Below are 18,255 nucleotides of genomic sequence, written 5' to 3'. Positions count from 1 at the left end.
CAGGTGAAGGGTCTGGTTTACTTCTATTGGGAGAGAATTTCATAATGAGAAGGCATGTGTGTAGTCCTACTGACAGATGACTCAATTGGAGCATCTGTAAGGTCAAGTTAAATTGTGTCCTTTGTTCATGGTAACAGAGTGAGCTAGTTGGGGACCTTTCTTGCAGTCAAACTGTCATGGGCCTACAAATGGAAAATTGCAGCAAGCCTTGGGCTTCTCCAATTTTCAGTCAAAACCAAGGGTTTAACTGGGGTATAGCATGTGCAAGGCAGGAATCCTTAGAATCAAATCTGAGTTGACTACATTTTCTTTAAGGAAAAATAAATGACTTCCTTCAATGAAAGGACAGAGGAGGATTTTGGTCACGGCTGGTCTTCCCCAAGTAATTACACCCACACCTTCCAGGGCCTAGACAGCCACTCCACACCTTGTACCCATCATAGAAATTAAAGGAAACCAAAGGCTTTGTGATTTGCTTTACACGCAACAGCCAGCAAATGGAATGGAGGCAAATAAGAGAAAATATCTACGTATTTCCTATTTAGAAATTATAAAAAACAGGCATAGCCTATAAAAGGGAATTAACATATTCTCTCTTCAGAAAAATTCTGTGCATTCTTCTTAATCAATACAATTAATGTAGCTTTTATCTGAAGTCGGCCCTTTTTTTTTTTTTAAAAAAAAAAGATGCCTTTCACTTGGAATCCAAAATCAAAAGGGTCCCCAATTAAGAAAACATTTTCTGTTGTGCTGAATTCATGTTACCGTACTGTGAGCTCTGACATTTTGTTTCTGTGGTAACCAAAATCAGCTGATTAGTTGGCATGGCAACAGAAAAGATGTAATCCCAGCAGACACACTCTAATCAATGCCCCCAGTACAGATGGTCTCCGGAGGATCAACAAGAAAGAGGCTGGCAGGCATTCAGCCGATCACGTGCTAGCTTGAGACTAGGCCAGGAACAAGAGAACTAAAAAAGAACATTTCTCAAACTAACCAGTAGCTTTTTAACCCTTTTCTTTCTTTGGCTAATTGTAACGCAATATTGACTGTCTATTTAGCTGTATAATACAATGATTCTCATATAGCTTTGATGAAATCAAGTGTGCTTGTTAAGTGGGAGTATTTATATAATTTTCTTAGTTTGTATGCTTGGAACAGCATGCATAGAGTAGTGCTTTTAGATTAACAGTTGTGCAAAGCTCATTGTATTTTCCTTAGTGGTACTTCATATGTAAATGCATACATATACATTATACATATATATACACACACACACACACAAACATACACATGATCTGATCATTGATATTATAATTTGGTTAGAGTCAGGAGAAGAGTAGAAATTCTGAAATATAATGTGGTATACAGGCTAAGGTAAGAAGGATGAACTGTCAAAGACATAAGTAAGTATTCATATAGGAAAACTGGTGGGTACACTTCCATGGTACTTCTCTGTAGTAGTAAATAATTTCATAATAACAAATTGAGAACAGAGAAAACATAAACCAATCTTTATAGAGATGATAAGAGTGTCCAATAATGGCCATAACTTTGTTGCGGTTTGTAAAACCTAAAATTAACCCCAAGAATGTACCCTAGAGTGCTCCTCCCCAGAATCCACCAATGTTCACATCCTCAAATATAAATATTACTCGGAGTCTTAAATTCTGAAAACCTTGGTGTCTGCTCTTCTGATTATTAAACCTTGTTTTCTATTTGATTAAAAAACTGAAAACACAAAAGAAAGGCTTTATAATGTGTGTTTTAAAATTCTAATTACACATTTATCCATAATCGATAATGTTCCTGGTATCAGGAAATTGCAAAATGCTCATGATGCTCCAGAGGAATAGTTAATATTTCTGTTGATTAGGATTGCGGCTGATTTTTGATTTACGAGTTGACCAAATTTTCATAAAAGCAACTCAGAACCACTGGGTCAAATGCTATTTGGGGAATGAGAGTTTATTGATAGCCTAAATTAGAACACTGCGATGCTGCCTGCACACAGTATGCTAAGTACTAATAGTAGGCTTCCCTTTAAAAATAAGCATTGGCTTCTGGACCCTTTTTCTTTTGAAAAAGGTCTGAAAGGTCATTAGCCCACTGTTTTGTAGTAAACAGCCATAATATTTTATTACATGTAAATGAGTTATTTTTAATTAATATAAGAACAATAATATTGGAAAGGTTTTTGAGTATTATAATAATCACCAAGGAGCAAAAAAACAAAAACCAAAAAATCAAGAGAGGAAAAAAAGAAAAAAAATGGATCCTTTCAAATTTCCTAAAAATAAATGTGCATAATTAGCATCTGGACTAAGTCCATGTAACTGAGCTCCATTTCCCAGAAAGTGATATTTTTCATCATGGTATGGAAATATTCATTTCAAGAGTCGGCAAATATACTTCCTTGGAGTCGCGTCAGATGGGTGGTCCAAACAATTGCTGCTTGGGGCAAGGGAGCTGTGTTCAGGGAAGTGCTTAGGTCTTTCTGGTGACCACCTTAGACACCTGAACAAACCACTCAACCATCTGAGAGGAAAATTTCAGGATAAGAAAGAATGCAACACAGGAAAACCCTAGTTTCTGGATTTGAATGAAAATAACACTTTATCAATTTGTCAGAAGAATGGGATTCTTTTCGATCTAAAACAAGTCCCAAATGTTCAGCACTAAACCTTCAGAGCAGCTATGTTCATTTATGAATCAGTTTTGACCTGAGAAAGAAAGAAACTGAGTAAATATATAAAAGGACTACGACAAAATGCATTTTTATTTTCAATGGCTACTGGCTTTGGAAGCAATTCCTTAATTACAGCAAAGCTTTTAATTTAATTATCATGGATTTTTTTTTCCCCCTTTCAGCATAAGGAGTTGGTATGTTTCTCTTGAATTACCTAAAAATAACACTAAGCCTAGAGGAAAAAAGAAAAAAAAAAACAAAAACAAAAAAAAAAAAAAACAATAAGGAAGCAGCAGAGAAAGGCTTTCTCTGCAATGCTAAGACTTTGTAACACTAGAAATGAATGGCTTGCAAAATGAATGGCTTGCACGTCCCTCTGATCTACAAGATTATGTAAATGTTCTGCATCTCCAGAATGAAGTGAGACATGGACAGATTAAACCATCATTCAGGTGATCATTGCTTTCCATGTAGCAAAAGCCTCTTGCCAGCCAGGACTTCTGCATCCAGTGTGAAGCTTCTTTGTCTCTGAATGACAACTTTCCTCTCTGCCTGTTTAGAACAGGAAGAAAGAAAAACCCTATCCTTTCCTACATTTTAAAAAGTCTACTGACAAAATTAAGATGCCATAGAATCAGTGGTATTTGATGATTTGTTTTTGCATTTTATAACCATTTCCTTTGCCTTTGGTTTTGTACACCAGCATGGGCACTGCAGAGATGAAACTATACCAACAAGATCAATGAATAAATATATTTTTATTCTTGCAGCAAAATTGCATAAGTAATAAACACATCTTCAGTTTCATACATTGGGCTTTTGCAGTTAACCCTGATGATTCAACCTCTCTTAAGTATAAAGAGAGGGTTGTCATTTGTGTTTTGAACTGAAAGAGATAGCTGCTATCATTAATATCACAAATTAGTTTCATGTTGAGTGTTAGTCAAAATGCAGTGAACTAGTGTTCATTAAAATAAACTTCTCTTTGTCAGATTCTGTGATTAAATATTTGTTCTTACTAATTTTTCTACCTGCAAAAGGACATAAAGAGATTATCTGTAGTGTTCCAGAAAGGTCTTTGGTGAGAGGGAACACGCCATATGTCAATTTTGTATGTAGGGCAAGGATTGTAGATCTAAAATGTATAGAAGATGAGGTTAAAGATCTATCTCTTCTGTTTTTCATTTCACAGCCTCCATGGGGCTTTGAATTCAGCCTCAAACATTGTGATAATCTGATCCTGACACTTGACCTCCCCTCATTCACTCTTTTATAAGTATACTTGTTCAGCTGCTTATTGAATTCCCTAATTTCATTGACATTTTAAAGTTTTTATGTTCCTTTACAGATTACAGTTGGGTCATGGTTAGAGGATTCTTCCCTTATTCAAATTTGAATTCAGCTCCAAAAAGTTATTTCAGTAACAAAGCACAAATACAATGCTGACCACGCAAAAACAGGATATGTTCTTTCAGCTATAGTAGATATTTTATATAAAACAACAATTCTAATCTAGCAACTAAAATTTAAAAGGCAGTAGAACCTCTCTTCCTCTTAGTTTTTGGCTCCCTGCTCTTTGATTTTCATGTACTCAGTATCTTGTGCACACATCTTAGAACAGTGTTCACCCCAAGAGTCAAGCCATGTCACAAACAAGGAAGATTCTCTCATGGTGTTGAAAGTGTCTGGGAGATGAGCAATCAGCCCCAGGTTCCATAGGAAAACCATAATTATTATTCTTTAATGCACTCAGAGTAGGAAAAGCCGGGTATGTGACAGAGCCTGTCCTGTACCTTGGTAAACATGGGCTTCCCGTGCTGGGTGACCATGGTACACTGGTCGCAGTCCACCGTGATGGATGAGTTGTGGTATGACTCTTTCGAGTGTTTGAGAATGTAATACAGGTCGGTCACCCCTCCTTCAAACACAGTGCTAAAGTAACGGGGGATGAGGGTCCTGCCGATAGCTGGGAGAGAAACACAGAGAAACAAACCATTAACAAAAATATCCCACCAGCCCCACACACCCAACACCATTGCCAAACCTCCTAAAACCGGATACTGATCATCTTAAGAAACCATAGCAAGAGGCAAATTTCTCTTTAAAAACAGCCATGATCCTTCTGGGTTGCAGTTAATAAAATATAATCCCCAACTATTCAGGAAAAATGTGTCCAGTCATCTCTCCAGATTTTGTGTCCACTGCAAGTCAATAAAATAAGGGTTAGTATTTTAAAAATAATAGGGGGGAAATGCATGAACTACTTTGGACCTTGTATACTTTTGGAGTGAACATGTTTGTAAAAATAAGACACTTCCAATCTACTTGGACTTTTTTAATGCATCATGTATAAGCCAGTTACCCAGTCATGTTTTATTTTTATTATTAGTAGTGATAATATAAATTTTAATAACCTAATGCTTTGTAGTGTGTAAAGTATTTTGGTATTCTCTCATTGGATCTTCAGAACAACCCCAGGAGAGTGCAGGACTGATACCCAAAAATGTTATTATGGTGGGGGGGTGAGGAGGTTATTTTGAAAGTTTCAAGGTCACATGACTTGTAAGTAAATATTTGGGGTCTCTAACTGCATGTCTATAAACACCTAAAATATCTGCTCTTCCCAACACTGTGTCTCTGACTGCTTTAAACAATGGAAATCTTTAAAAAATAATCCTCATCTCCATATACAAAGAGATCCATAACTATGTAAATGCTGATTATTCTATCTGCTTTTGGAGCTGTATAAGATATCTCTCTAGAATAAAAGGCTCATTTTAAGAGAAGTTGATCCCTTTTACTTGGTCTAAATTGGTCTCTTTCATTCCATGTGTCTGGTCCTGCCCCATTTTAGTTTCAGCGATTGTGTAAGTAGCTGGGCCTTTCTGACATAGGACGCTTATAAATCTCTAACAAGCCCTTTTCTCAGCAGTGATTTGAAATCCTCTTACACTGGAAATCCCAACTCATAATATCAGGAATTTTGCCTATGTGCAGATTTTAAGGCAAAGTTCTAAAGCACTCTCAAGCAATCCAAGGTTTTTAATAAATCTCTTACATTCACTATATAATACCCTTTGAAAGACAAAAATAATGTTTAAGATAAATAAACTACCGAAGAAAGCTTTAGCTAGGAAAGATCACCCAATCGTCACTTGAATGTTTTAAAATACTTAATTTCATTTTAAAAGAATCAGTGATAATCCATTTTGTATGGATCTATATCTCTTTTGTACATGAACTTGGAAAAAATAAGTGTAAAGGAAATACCCTGCCAAATTGTTTTCTGAAATGATTTTAAGGAATCCCCATACAGATGACTAGTCTCTAAATAATTTACACAGTTGTCATTGCCTCATATTTGCTGCAGGTAAAATCAATCAACAAGTGTGTGCTAAATATTCCAGGATTTTCAGTGATTCCGTCCTAGATAATCCTTCTACATGCATTTTCTAAATACTGCCTAATCTCTAATACTGCATGCTCATTTTCTAAATATAAAATTCAAATGAGAGTAATTTGAGTCCACCATGTCCTTTAACAAATGCATAGCTAATATTATAAAGAAAACTTTGTAATGCTAAAATCCGTATTGTACTTCACTAAACAGATAAAAGTAATTGAATGCATTTCAAATATTCTAACTTAAAGCTAATTATCATAAATCAGCCTAAGTAATTTGACAATTTGGGATTCATACTGTTGAGAATAAATGCAAACTATAAAAATGCAGATGTAGGCCAAAGAATTGTCACATTAAAAAGGTTATGGCAAATAACCACCATTGGATTAGGAACATTATACTTTATTTATCATGAATCCTGCACAAGTTAATTGCTTTAGAGCACTGTTTGCTACATATCACCATCGTTTTCATTCATAGTATAATAAAAGTTGAAAGGGAAAAACGTTTGAGAGTCTTTAACTTTAAACCTAAGTTTTTAATTACTTCCCCAAATCCAGAAAACGTACAAATTATATAGTAAATACACTTAAAGAGAAACATAGCTTTGCTTTATTGAATAATTTCTAGCACTCTAGGAAATGGTTGCCATGGATACTGGAGGTTTGTTTTCAGTCCTGTTTCCTTTGTGAGCCTGCCCTCCCATTTTTCCATGGTCCTGTTTAGACCATTAGTCACAAAGGTTCATTATCCACCGTAGTAGACTAAACCCACAGTCCAGTGGCCCCAGTAAACCATGACAATGGTATTCACGCCCTTGAGTATGCAGTCTCCTCTCCATAAATCTGAGCTTGGCCCTGTGATCTGCTTTAATCAATTGAATGTGGCATGAATATCCTTGTATCAGTTTTGGGCTACACCTTTAAAAGAACTGGAAGCTTTCACTTTGTTCTCAGGAAGAAGTCAGTTGCTACATACAAAGTCCTACTACTCTAAGACTGCCAGACCATGAGAAGCCCAACCTAGTCATGTGGAGAGGTCATGTGAAGGAGAACTGAGTCTTCCAGCCAGCAACCCCAACTGAGCTTCCAGCCAACAAACAGCACTAACTTGCATGGGAGAAGCTGTCCAGGAAGTGAATCCTTGAGCTCCAATTGAGCTGCCTCAAGCTGGTGTCACATGGAGCAAAGACGAGCTGTCCCTGACATGCCTTGCACAAATTTCAGAATCATAAGTAAATAAAAGAAATGTTTGTATTTTAAGCCAACATGTGTTGGGGTGTCTTTTAACGTGTCAGTAGATAATTTTCAACCACACTAGCCACAAAGGTAGTCAAATAAGAATTCTTCCCTGAAAGAAAGAGGGAAGTTTTGCCAGGAAAAACTTGTACGTCATGGAAATATAGGAGGCTGAATACAGAAGAAAAGCAAAACAAATGGACAGAGAAGCTTCGTGGGCTGATTTGGGCCCTAGTCTCAGCTGGGAATAAAGCCAATGCCATCCCTCAGAGGTCAAACTTGTGTGAGGTGTGCCCCTCCTTTTCTTTCTTTCTGTTTTTTTAATTGGCTCAAGCTGGTTCATGTTGGATTTCTGTCATTTGCAAATAGAGAAATCCTGACCACTGAAGTCCTCTTCCGGCATGGACAGAGTAGTAAACACTGAGAGAATAAAGAGGAAGTGATGAGAGCGATCAGCTACAAGAGATAACTGACTCTCCGTGCAACACACTGTGCTTAGAAGCTGCAGGAGATTAAAAAGGTGTCAGAGATTGTATTAGTTTCCTGTTGTTGCTGTAACAAATTACCACCAACGTAGTGGCCTACACCACCACAAACTTATTATTTCATAGTCCCGACAATCAGACATAGGGCTTGCTGGGCTGAAGTTAGGTTGTCAGCAGGGCTGAATTCCTTTCTGGAGGTTCTCAGGGAGAATCTATTTTCTTGTTTGTTTCATCATCTAGAGGATGTTCACACACCTTTCATGTGGCCCCTTCCTCCATCTTCAAACCTCACAGGGGGAAGTTGGGGCCTCTTGAGGCATCATTCTCACTCCCTCTTTTGCCTCCCTCTTGACTTTCAGGATCCTTGTGATTTCCCTGAATCCACCCAAAGAATTCAGGATAATCTCCCATCTCAAGATCCTTAACTTATGAGATCTGCAAAGCCCCTTTTGCCATGTAAGGTCACGTTCACAGATACCAGGAATTCAAACCCAGATATCTTGCAGGGGGCACTATTCTGCTTCCCACAGAGACTATACTTGCCAACAGCTTCTGTTCTACAAAGGAGAGCAGTCAAAAATACAAGAAACACATGCATACACCGTGCACGCATGCACGCAATGTGCAATACATAAATAATGTGCAGTGAATGGGACAGACAACCAGAACAAAATCCCATGCGCCTGAAGAAATCATTCTATTGATCATTCATCAATTTCTTCTGTAAACATTGACTGAACCTGGAGTAGGTATAAAGCTCCATGGTCGATGGTCGATGCTGCAAACACAAATTTTTGTCCCTCTCTTTCAGATTCATTTTTGAATTTGAATTAGATTTTTGTCCCTGCCTTTCAAATTCATTTCTATCAGGAGAGGTAGCAAGTATTTAAGTATCTATAACATGACGTGATCGCTGATAAAGCTTAAAACTGGATTTATGATTTTGAACTCTTTATCAGTATCTCCTGTATCCTGAATTCAATGTACAATTTTATCATTTCTGAAGCTCTGAGATGAGCAAGTTCTTTTAATGCAGTCAACCATGCCACTGCATTGCACAGTCAGATATAAATGACTAAATCAGTGAACATTTCAGATGTAGGTTCAGCGGTCACCTAACTCGACAGCCACACCAGTTCCAAATCTATTTAGATTTTACAGTGTTACATTCATATGTCAAAGTTACACTTTACATTTATACTTTTATCCCTGGAATTAAAATAATTTAAATATTGATATATATAAATCTATATTGTGCTCCTATGAAAAGGATTATGTCTTATTTTGTTTTTTAATTTTTTTTAATTTTAATTTTTTATATTTTTAATTTTTAATATTAAAAAATATTAATTTTTTTATTAATATTTTTTAATATTGTTGGAGTGAGATTAAGATTATAGTAGATTATAAAGGCAATGGTATTTTTCTAACACATTTAGATCAAATCTCCAAAAGTTGGGAAGTGTGGAGAGCCAGATAACACAGGAAGATTTTCTGTGATGTTAGGTGAGTAAAATATACCATACATTATTTATCTATGTATTCATGAAAGATAAAAGAAAATCATACATTAAATTATTCAGGTGCTGAAATGTGTATAAACAATGTTTAAATTATACCCTACACTTTATAGGTAAATATGATTAGTCCAGAAATAGCGAAGATTTTATTCAAAGCTAATTGTGCTGTGGATCCCTGCCTTCAAGCTCCTTAGGGAGATTTTCATTGTTGTTCTGTTTTGTTTATATCCATTCATATTCCCCCGAAATTCTTGCTATGGAAGTTGATAGGGTGACGGTGTGGTGGAGGCAGGATCTAGCTTCTATCTTTTCTTGTAGGTATTACTTGTAGATATTAGGATATCTACCAGATATTCGTTGATGTTAACTAACTTTTTTCCTTGTTTAGAAACAAAATGGTGTAATACAAGCTGGGAGATCATAAAGAAGACATAAACTACTGTGCATCCTCCCCAAAGCAGAAGGTCTGCCTTTTAGAGCATTTTATCTCTTTTAGTAATTATGAAATGCATTAAAAAAAAACTCTTAAGGATGTTTATAAGTAATTCACATGAAAGAAACTGCATGTAGAAAATAACCACATAGGAAAATATTCAAACTAGTTATTGAAATACAAAGTTAAAATAATAACAAAAAGATTAAAACATAAACCTGGTGAGGTTGTGGTAAAACAGACATACACAAATACTTTTAGGGAAATCAACGTAGTGATTGCTTCTTATTTTGAGAGTTTCTAATTCTCTGGAAGTCTGTTAGCTGACTCTAAGCTCTTGGTAAATACCCTTACCAAACTGCAACTCTCAAGTTTATGTTTAAGTGCTCTGAAGTTCTACAAGTCTTTTGAGAAACCATCATCTAATGTGAGACTTTTTAATTTGGGGGCATAAATTAAAATTTTAAATGCCTGTAATTTCTGTGTTTCAAAGACAATTTGCTTCCAAGAAATAAAAGGGTTTGAGAGTCTGATTTTAATAAAATGTGAAGTAAGAGGAAAATTTGTAACTAACAATATATTAATGCTATTTGACATATGATCATTATTTAGCTGACGATTTTGCAACTCTGAAAAGAGAGAACCATATAACCAAGCATATGTTTTTAATTAGGCAAACTTAATTATATTAAAATTATTTACTATACTAGGATTTAAAAAATTTGTATCTAAACATGAAAATAGATGAATTCGTTGGCTAAATATGGGTAGTTTTATGTGGTTCTGCTAAAGCTACTGTTTCTGCTATATGTCAAAAATTCAAATGGAAATTCTATTATTCAGATACATAATAAACACCAAGAGTCATTAAACTTTAAACTTATCTGCATTCAGAAATCAGTAAATGCATTATGCTGACCTGCAAATGAATATGCTCCTAGGAGTGAGATAAACAAGACTGATGATTTTATTTATGGTAAATAACCATTATATATAGCCAAAACAATAGAAGTAAAATATGCTTGACCTGTGATGGGGGTGATACTAGTTCAAGGTAGATCTCATTGTTCTTGATGAAGGGAATGCAAGTTGAATTAATGAATTAATTTTACTTTTATAAATTGGCATGACTTTCATTCTAATATGCCTTTTACTTATTTTCTCAACCAAACTAATTTACTTGAATATTTTCTCTCTGATGATCTGTCTTGCTATTTCAAAGATTTGTTTATTTCATATATACTTATTAAATAACTACTACAGGCCAGATATTGTTCTAGGTGCTAGAAATAGACAAGTAAGGAGACAGAGAATAAACTTGATGGCTCGGGAAGGCCAACTAGTTTAGATTGGCCAGTCTGGAAGGCTGCCGTGAAGAAGTGATGATGGAGATGAGTCCTAATTGAACAAAGCCATGTGAAGATCTGGAATTAAAGAGGTCCAGGCCCAGGAACCATAGGGGCAAAAGCCCTAAGACAGGAATGAATTTTGATTGAACGAGTTTGGTGTGTTATGGTATCAGAAAGAAGACTTTGTGGCAGGAGGGTGGTCAAAGAGAACAAGATGATAGAGATGGGGTCACAGAAAGAGGCAGGGTCAGATTATGTGGGACTTTCTAAACCATGGCAAATGGCTTCCATTTTATCCTTAGTGCAATGTCAAGACATTGAAAGATTTTAGCCAATGATATAATTTACTCTATTTTTCCTAAATGCATTTCCAGCTGCCAGCATGGTCTCAAAACACCATAAAAATTTTTGATCCTCTTATAAATTTAATAGGCATTTTTTCTTCCACTTTCTATCTACCAAATTTTTCATAACTTGACCAAGACTTCAGTCACCCTATCTCATACTAGGTGCTAAGCTCTAGAGAAACAAAGATGACTAAGACAGACCCCATTCCTGCTGTTACAGAGTTTTTGATCAAGCAATTCTTAGCATCATTAATTCACCAATTAAAAGTGTGTCATGGCTCCATCTTGTCTCTCCTGTTTCCCCATTGTCTGACACACAATAATGAATGAGTCAATGCAACAAGTGTGTGAATTTATAGGTCCCAAGTCATAGGAGCTTACATGTAAACCTGATAGAATTCATCTCATTTAATTGAACCCAGTACTTCGACATATTCAGATTATTTTGGATCTTGATTCTGTCAGTGATACTATGGGCTATTTATTCTAGATGTGTGTCTTTCATGGTGGCAAAACTCTTTCGACTTTGATCCAAAGTATTGACAATAACATTGTACAGGAGAAGTCCACAGCAATGGAGACCTCCTTCTAACTGGACTTCTTAGTATGAATCAAACACCCTGTAAGTATGAAATTGAAGTCCTTTAATGACTTCCATAATAAGTCCATGCTCTGTTACTAATGGCTCATAAAGATAGTACAGAGTCCATGGGGAAAGAGTGAGGTGTCAGAGAAAGACCCAAGCTGAGGGATGCAGAGACGTTAATCAGGCATAGAGGGCAGGGGAAGAGAGTGGTCCCGGGAGAAGCAACAGCATTAGTTAGAGAAGGTGGTATATTTCCATCACCTAGGCTGCTGCCTTGGTCAGATGTTATATATTTATACCTTGGAAGATCTCATCTGGATGAGCTACTCCATTACACAGAGCTCTTGCTCTCTTCTTATGATGGTACAATATCCTTTTAGTTATTAAAATTTTAGGATGTAGTTTACATCTGGTAGATTTGTTTTTGCCCTCTGTATTACTCTTTTATGTCAGCATTGTCATAACTGTACTCTGTTTTTTATTCTTCATATGAATCTTAAAGTAATTATGCTAAATTCAAAAAAGAAACATGGAGAGAGATTGATTCAAATTAAATTAAATATACTAAGAAAAAGTTGACATCTTTACAATATCCAATCTTCCTATAAAGGAATATGAAATGTATGTCCAGTTGTTTAAATCTTTATTTTTATCTCTAAAAAATTACATAGTTTTTCTCTTTCCTTTCTTTTAGAGAAAGGGTCTCACTCTGCCACCTGGGCTGGAGTGCAGTGGTACGATCATAGCCCACTGTAACTTCAAACTCCTGGGCTCAAAGAATCCTTCTGCCTCAAACACCCAAGTAGGCTGAGAACACAGGTGCCACCAAGACAGGCTAAATTTTTTACTTCTTTGTAGAGACGGGGCCCAGCTGGTCTTGAACTCCTGGCCTTAGTGGATCCTCCTGCCTTCGCTTCCCAAAGGGCTGGGATTACAGACATGAGCCATAGTGCCTGGCCAATAAAAAATATGTTGCGCTCTCTAAGGTTTGTAGTTTTCTATATTTGGATACTTAACATTTCTTAAGATCCCTGAATATTTTAGTTATGCTAAATGGTTAATGGAATTTTAAAAAATTTATTTCCATTTGTAACCCAGGCATTTAACTGAATACTCATTAATATTAGTAGTGTTTTGGGAAGGTTTTAAAAAGTTTTCTGGGCCAAATAATCCATTATTCCCAAATATTGATATGTTTGTTCCCTTTCTCCTTACCTATATATAGATTCCTCTTTCCTATATATAGTCCTGTTCTAACCCTTGCAATAACATGAGAATATATATATAAGAATGTATATATATTGCAATAACATTGCAATAACATGAGAAAATATGTATATATGTGTGTGTATGTGTGTGTATATATGTATAACAAAACGTTCAGAAAAAAATTTAAATAATGAGGGAAGTAGTGGGCATTCTTTTTTCCCCTTGATAGTTTTAGGGAATGTATCTAGGACTAGGGGAAGTACTAAATGTTGATTTGAGATCTTGTTACTTACTATGGAAAGAAAAACAAACAATTATTCTATTCCTTGATTTTATGACTTCTTTCTTTTTAATCCTGATTAACGTCTAATTTGACTGTATGCCTTTTCAGTAATAAAGTAATTTTCCTTTTGAAAACTATTCATTAACGTATTATCAATTATTGAGTACCTTTTCAACTCTTAGCATAAACCTTACTTTCTCTTATGCACACATATACCACATTTTTGGATAAATTTAACTTATGAATTAATTCATTCCTTTGACAAATGTCAGTAAAAGCAGTGCCCTATTTGAGCCACTTGCTGGATGCTAAGTTAGAAAGATAGGGCCAGCAAAAGGTTTAGTCCAGTAATTCCCAGCAGCATTTCCTAATCCCAATGGATTCCTAAAGGTCTTAAAATGCAACTTTAGCTAGTTCCATGTTTTTTTTAAAAAATCATTAAAAAGGAACATACTTAACATGTTTCTTTGATTCGAGTAGGATGATCTCAACTATGGTAATACTGATTAGCTCTTGATTAGTGATCATGAATGGCACTTAACAGATGTGGAAAAAAATAAAATATAAAATCTCGACAATTATTTAATAAAAGTAATTAGGTTATCTATGATTATATTCCACACCTTCCTTTTAACAGGAGAGAAATTCCATGATCAGAGAAGTAAAACTACATAACTTACTTGGAGTTAGGGTGGAATAAAATGGAACACTTGTTTTTAATCTATCAATGTTGGTTAATTTCTATGTCTTGATTTAATTATAATTAGTTCTTAAGTCACGTTAGTAATACATGTGCAAAAAGAAAAAAACCATATTACTCTCACAGGTACTCACTAGCTTGTCACAATAAATTTGATTCTTTTCTCCAGGTGTTGAGCTAGACCTTACAGAATCCTCAAACTCCCTTTTAGCTCAGTGCTGTCTTATGACAGAGTTGTGGCCAGTGCCTAATGGACACCTCCATTGTTTTCATTTTGCTCAACAGAATAGACGTCAAGAAGGGAAATCCCACTGCCAGACAGGCCAGTAAAATCCTTCTGTGTGTAACTGGTGCACTGTCTCCCTATCTCTGACATTCACACACTGAAGACACAGTGGGCAGATTCCAGAGGCCTCCCCGCCCCACTCATTGCCCTAAGGATGGAGAAGTCAGGAAATGGAGGAGCCTCTGGTTTCCTAAATTACCACCAGGAGGGGGAGCTGCCACATTTGGGGAGAACTCATTTGGACTTTGGAGCAAAAAATACTTTTCTATGGTGTTAAGACATTAGAATATCAAACGTTATTTGTTTAAACAGCTAGGGTTAAGTAAAACAGTTACCAGTAAGTGTAGGTTCCCTGACCACCCTATACCCACCAATCTCAGTGCCTTCACCGCTTCCTGGGTCACCTTTTTATCAATGTTTCCTGGCCTTCTAGATTTTTAAATTATTTTGTTTCATTTTATTTTGTGTTTATTTACACAAAATTATATTAAATGTATTTATATGGCAGGATTTTTCTTTTATTAGTCAATAATACATTTTCAGCTCTAAATATGTTAGTGTACATAAGAAGACTCATTCTTTGATTTTAAATGCTGCATTGTATTCTAGAGTATGGCTCTATCAAAGTTATCTACATATTCCCATGTTGAGGGACATGAGAGATTGTTTTACATTCTTTTCTCAACAGGGTAGACCCTGAGAAAGGGATATACATATTTTATTTTACTAGGTACCAGAAATTGTCCTTCAAACTGCTGTTACCAATTTACTTCCTTATCAGCCCTGATAATACCTGTTTCACTCACAACCTTCATCAACACTTAATAGTGTCAAGTTTTTAATTTTTTGCCATTTAGATCATAAAGCAAGTCCCTCACAAAGTGACAGCCCTCAAGTACTCAAAAGTTTAACTGCATGTAAATGATAAAGGTAAATAATTAATGACAGGCATCCAGCTCATGTGGTTATTGCTCCAAGTGACTAATTTACATTTGGCCTTTTCAGATGGTTTGCAGTTTTCTACTCAAAATCCATTCACTTGGCTACATGGAAAAATTACTCCAGACTAGAGAAGTAGAAAAGAAAATCGACTCCTTTATTTTTCAAAGTTGCCAAACTCTAAGAATTCTTATAAAATTATTTCAATATGTTTTATCAGGACTTCTCCAACTCAAACCAATGGGGACACCCTAAGTCATTGAATTTTGTGTTTTAATATCAACACGATTCACCTGGGTTAGAGAAATGTTGCCAGAGAAACAGACATATGTGTGTAATTTCCAGTTTAATCTAAACCAGGAATCATCAACCATTAGCAATTCTAAGAGTGGTCAGAGAGGTGATTTCCTTACTGTAGAGAGAAGGCCGACATGGGTAAAACTGGTCCTTTCTTCAGGGTTGGATATTATACAACACGTTCGTTCTAAAGTGTTAAGCAGTTACTAAAATAGAAGCTAATAAAATATGACCCTTGAAAGAGGATTTTGAGGTCAAAAGAAAGGTTTGTAGAATTAAAATAATAAACTGGCTCTCCCCCACCACACTCTTTTCTCAATGCCATTTCAATCTCATCTACTTCCTTAGTGGTGCCATGCACTTGCATTCTTTGAAACTTTTGCTCACTCAGCATCCACCACCCAGGGGGGCCTTGCTTGGGTCTCTTCTGTTTTATCCAAACTCTTAGGCATCCTCAAGTCTCAGCTCCAGCACCATCCTCCCTGCCCTTTTGAGTCTCTCATTCTCTCCTTTATATTCTTTTTTTTTTTTTTGAGACAGAGTCTGGCTCTGTGGCCCAGGCTGGAGTGCAGTGGCCAGATCTCAGCTCACTGCAAGCTCTGCCTCCCGGGTTTACGCCATTCTCCTGCCTCAGCCTCCCGAGTAGCTGGGACTACAGCCGCCCGCCACCTCGCCCAGCTAGTTTTTTTGTATTTTTTAGTAGAGATGGGGTTTCACCGTGTTAGCCAGGATGGTCTTGATCTCCCGACCTCGTGATCCGCCCGTCTCGGCCTTCCAAAGTGCTGGGGTTACAGGCTTGAGCCACCGCGCCCGGCCCTTTATATTCTTAAAGTGTTCATAAACTTGAGCACTGCCTTGGAAGTTTCTGATTCATACACTGGCTGTGCTACTTACTCATACTGTGACCTTGAACAAATGATTTATGCTCTCTAAACCCTAGTTTCTTCAGCTACAAAGTGGCAATACAATAACTGCTTCAGTGCGCAGCTGCAAGTATTAACGACACTATGCATGTGAAGTGCTTAGCACAGTGCCTGACACATGTTAGCTCTACTTATCACTCCCATAATACCCTGTTTGTGCACAGACTTTGGGACTCATCACACTGCATTGTGATCATCAATTTTATTGTCTTCCCTTCAGTGACTGTATTCTCTGAAGGCAGAGAACGTTTCTTGATCATTTCAGTATCATGCCACATTTGTGATGTAAATAGCTACTTATGAGATGTTTGGCAAGTGGATAAATGTGGACTTGGCACACCTATTTGGACAGTCTGCCAATCTCAAACCTGTTATGCATACTCACGGGTTTCTAACACAGAGGTAAGGCCACTTTCATTTCAGGTTCAAGAGAATCAAGACCACAAAAACAGGGAAATAAGGTTTTAGGGCCCTGTATCTGGAATTTTCATATGTCAGTGTTCTAGTCCAGAACATGGTTTATGGTTTTAGAGTGATCACTTTAAAAGATTCATTTTGAAAGTTAATTTTGAGTTCTGCAAGTAAAAAGTAAAGTCTCCTATCTAAGATAACTTAGTTTTGATGGGGTTTCTACTTTATCATACTATATGTGCGTGATTCACAAACATCCGACTCCACACAGAAAATCACACGTCTTTTAAAAAAAGACAACAACAACAACAACAAAGACTCTATTTGCATGCCAGGTCGGCATTGCAGGGGCATTTTACAGGAAGTAAAAGTCCTTGGAAATGAGAAGCAGTAAAAAAAGGGTCAGATTCACATTCCATAGGAGTCCACAGGGGGCTGTGCTTCTGACCGTTGGATTGTCTACAAGAAAAGGAACAACCGTTCCAAGAGAGAATTAATGTTGCATAGGTTCTCAGGCAGCAGGAGGGAACAGCCCAATTATACCCACCCAAGTCTGAAATGTTGCCTGGGCACCAGCTGTGGGGTCTGACATTCTGTGTGCAGGTTTTAGGCAAAACCTTAGGGCTTAGGCAAGAGAAAGCGGCCTCTGGGCATTCTATGCGTTCTGAAATGGCCCTGGTCAACCTGATCCTTGGACCTAGGTGCCGGTGCTTACGCAGGTCACTAATGTCTCTCACAGGTTAAACACACAACCAGCACACCGGACATTCTGCCACTATCCCATCATCCTTCCTTGAAGCTGTCCCATCACCTTTCAGTGGGGGACTGGGGCTCCATTCCTAAAGACGAATGACAACTCTGAAGGGTCTGCACTCCATCCCCTCCAGGAGGAGAGGAGGCCTTCTGACAGGGAGAGAGGAACACCGGACATCTGCTGGACCACACGAGTCAGGGGCAGGGCTGCTCCACTGCAGGTCACAGCTCAGGCTTCTCTCTCTGGCTTCATTCTCTCTCTTCTGTCATCAATAGAAACTAATAAGAAGGTCTGGGGAGCGGGGCCAAGATGGCCAACTAGAAACAGCCGTGTTCAGAGGCTCCCACAGAAAAAACCATAATAAGCGAGTGAATCCTTCACTAGCAATCAAAGTATCCATGTT

The 18,255-nt window shown here is 37.0% G+C and overlaps 1 protein-coding gene across 9 annotated transcripts in view; it reads right to left on the bottom strand.

Moving 5' to 3' along the window:
- Nucleotides 1-18,255, bottom strand: part of LDB2 (LIM domain binding 2) — a 403,225-nt gene that overhangs the window by 89,738 nt on the left and 295,232 nt on the right. For all 9 annotated transcript variants that reach the window (XM_023206959.2, XM_023206954.2, XM_023206962.2 and 6 more), the window contains exon 3: nucleotides 4,483-4,655. In XM_023206959.2, coding sequence (XP_023062727.1) covers nucleotides 4,483-4,655 — 173 coding nt within the window. The remainder of the gene's footprint in view (nucleotides 1-4,482; nucleotides 4,656-18,255) is intronic.

Source organism: Piliocolobus tephrosceles, chromosome 3 (assembly GCF_002776525.5).
Source record: "Piliocolobus tephrosceles isolate RC106 chromosome 3, ASM277652v3, whole genome shotgun sequence".
NCBI lineage: Eukaryota > Metazoa > Chordata > Mammalia > Primates > Cercopithecidae > Piliocolobus > Piliocolobus tephrosceles.
Note: the sequence above shows the minus strand (reverse complement) of the source record. Positions and strands in the feature narration are given on the sequence as shown.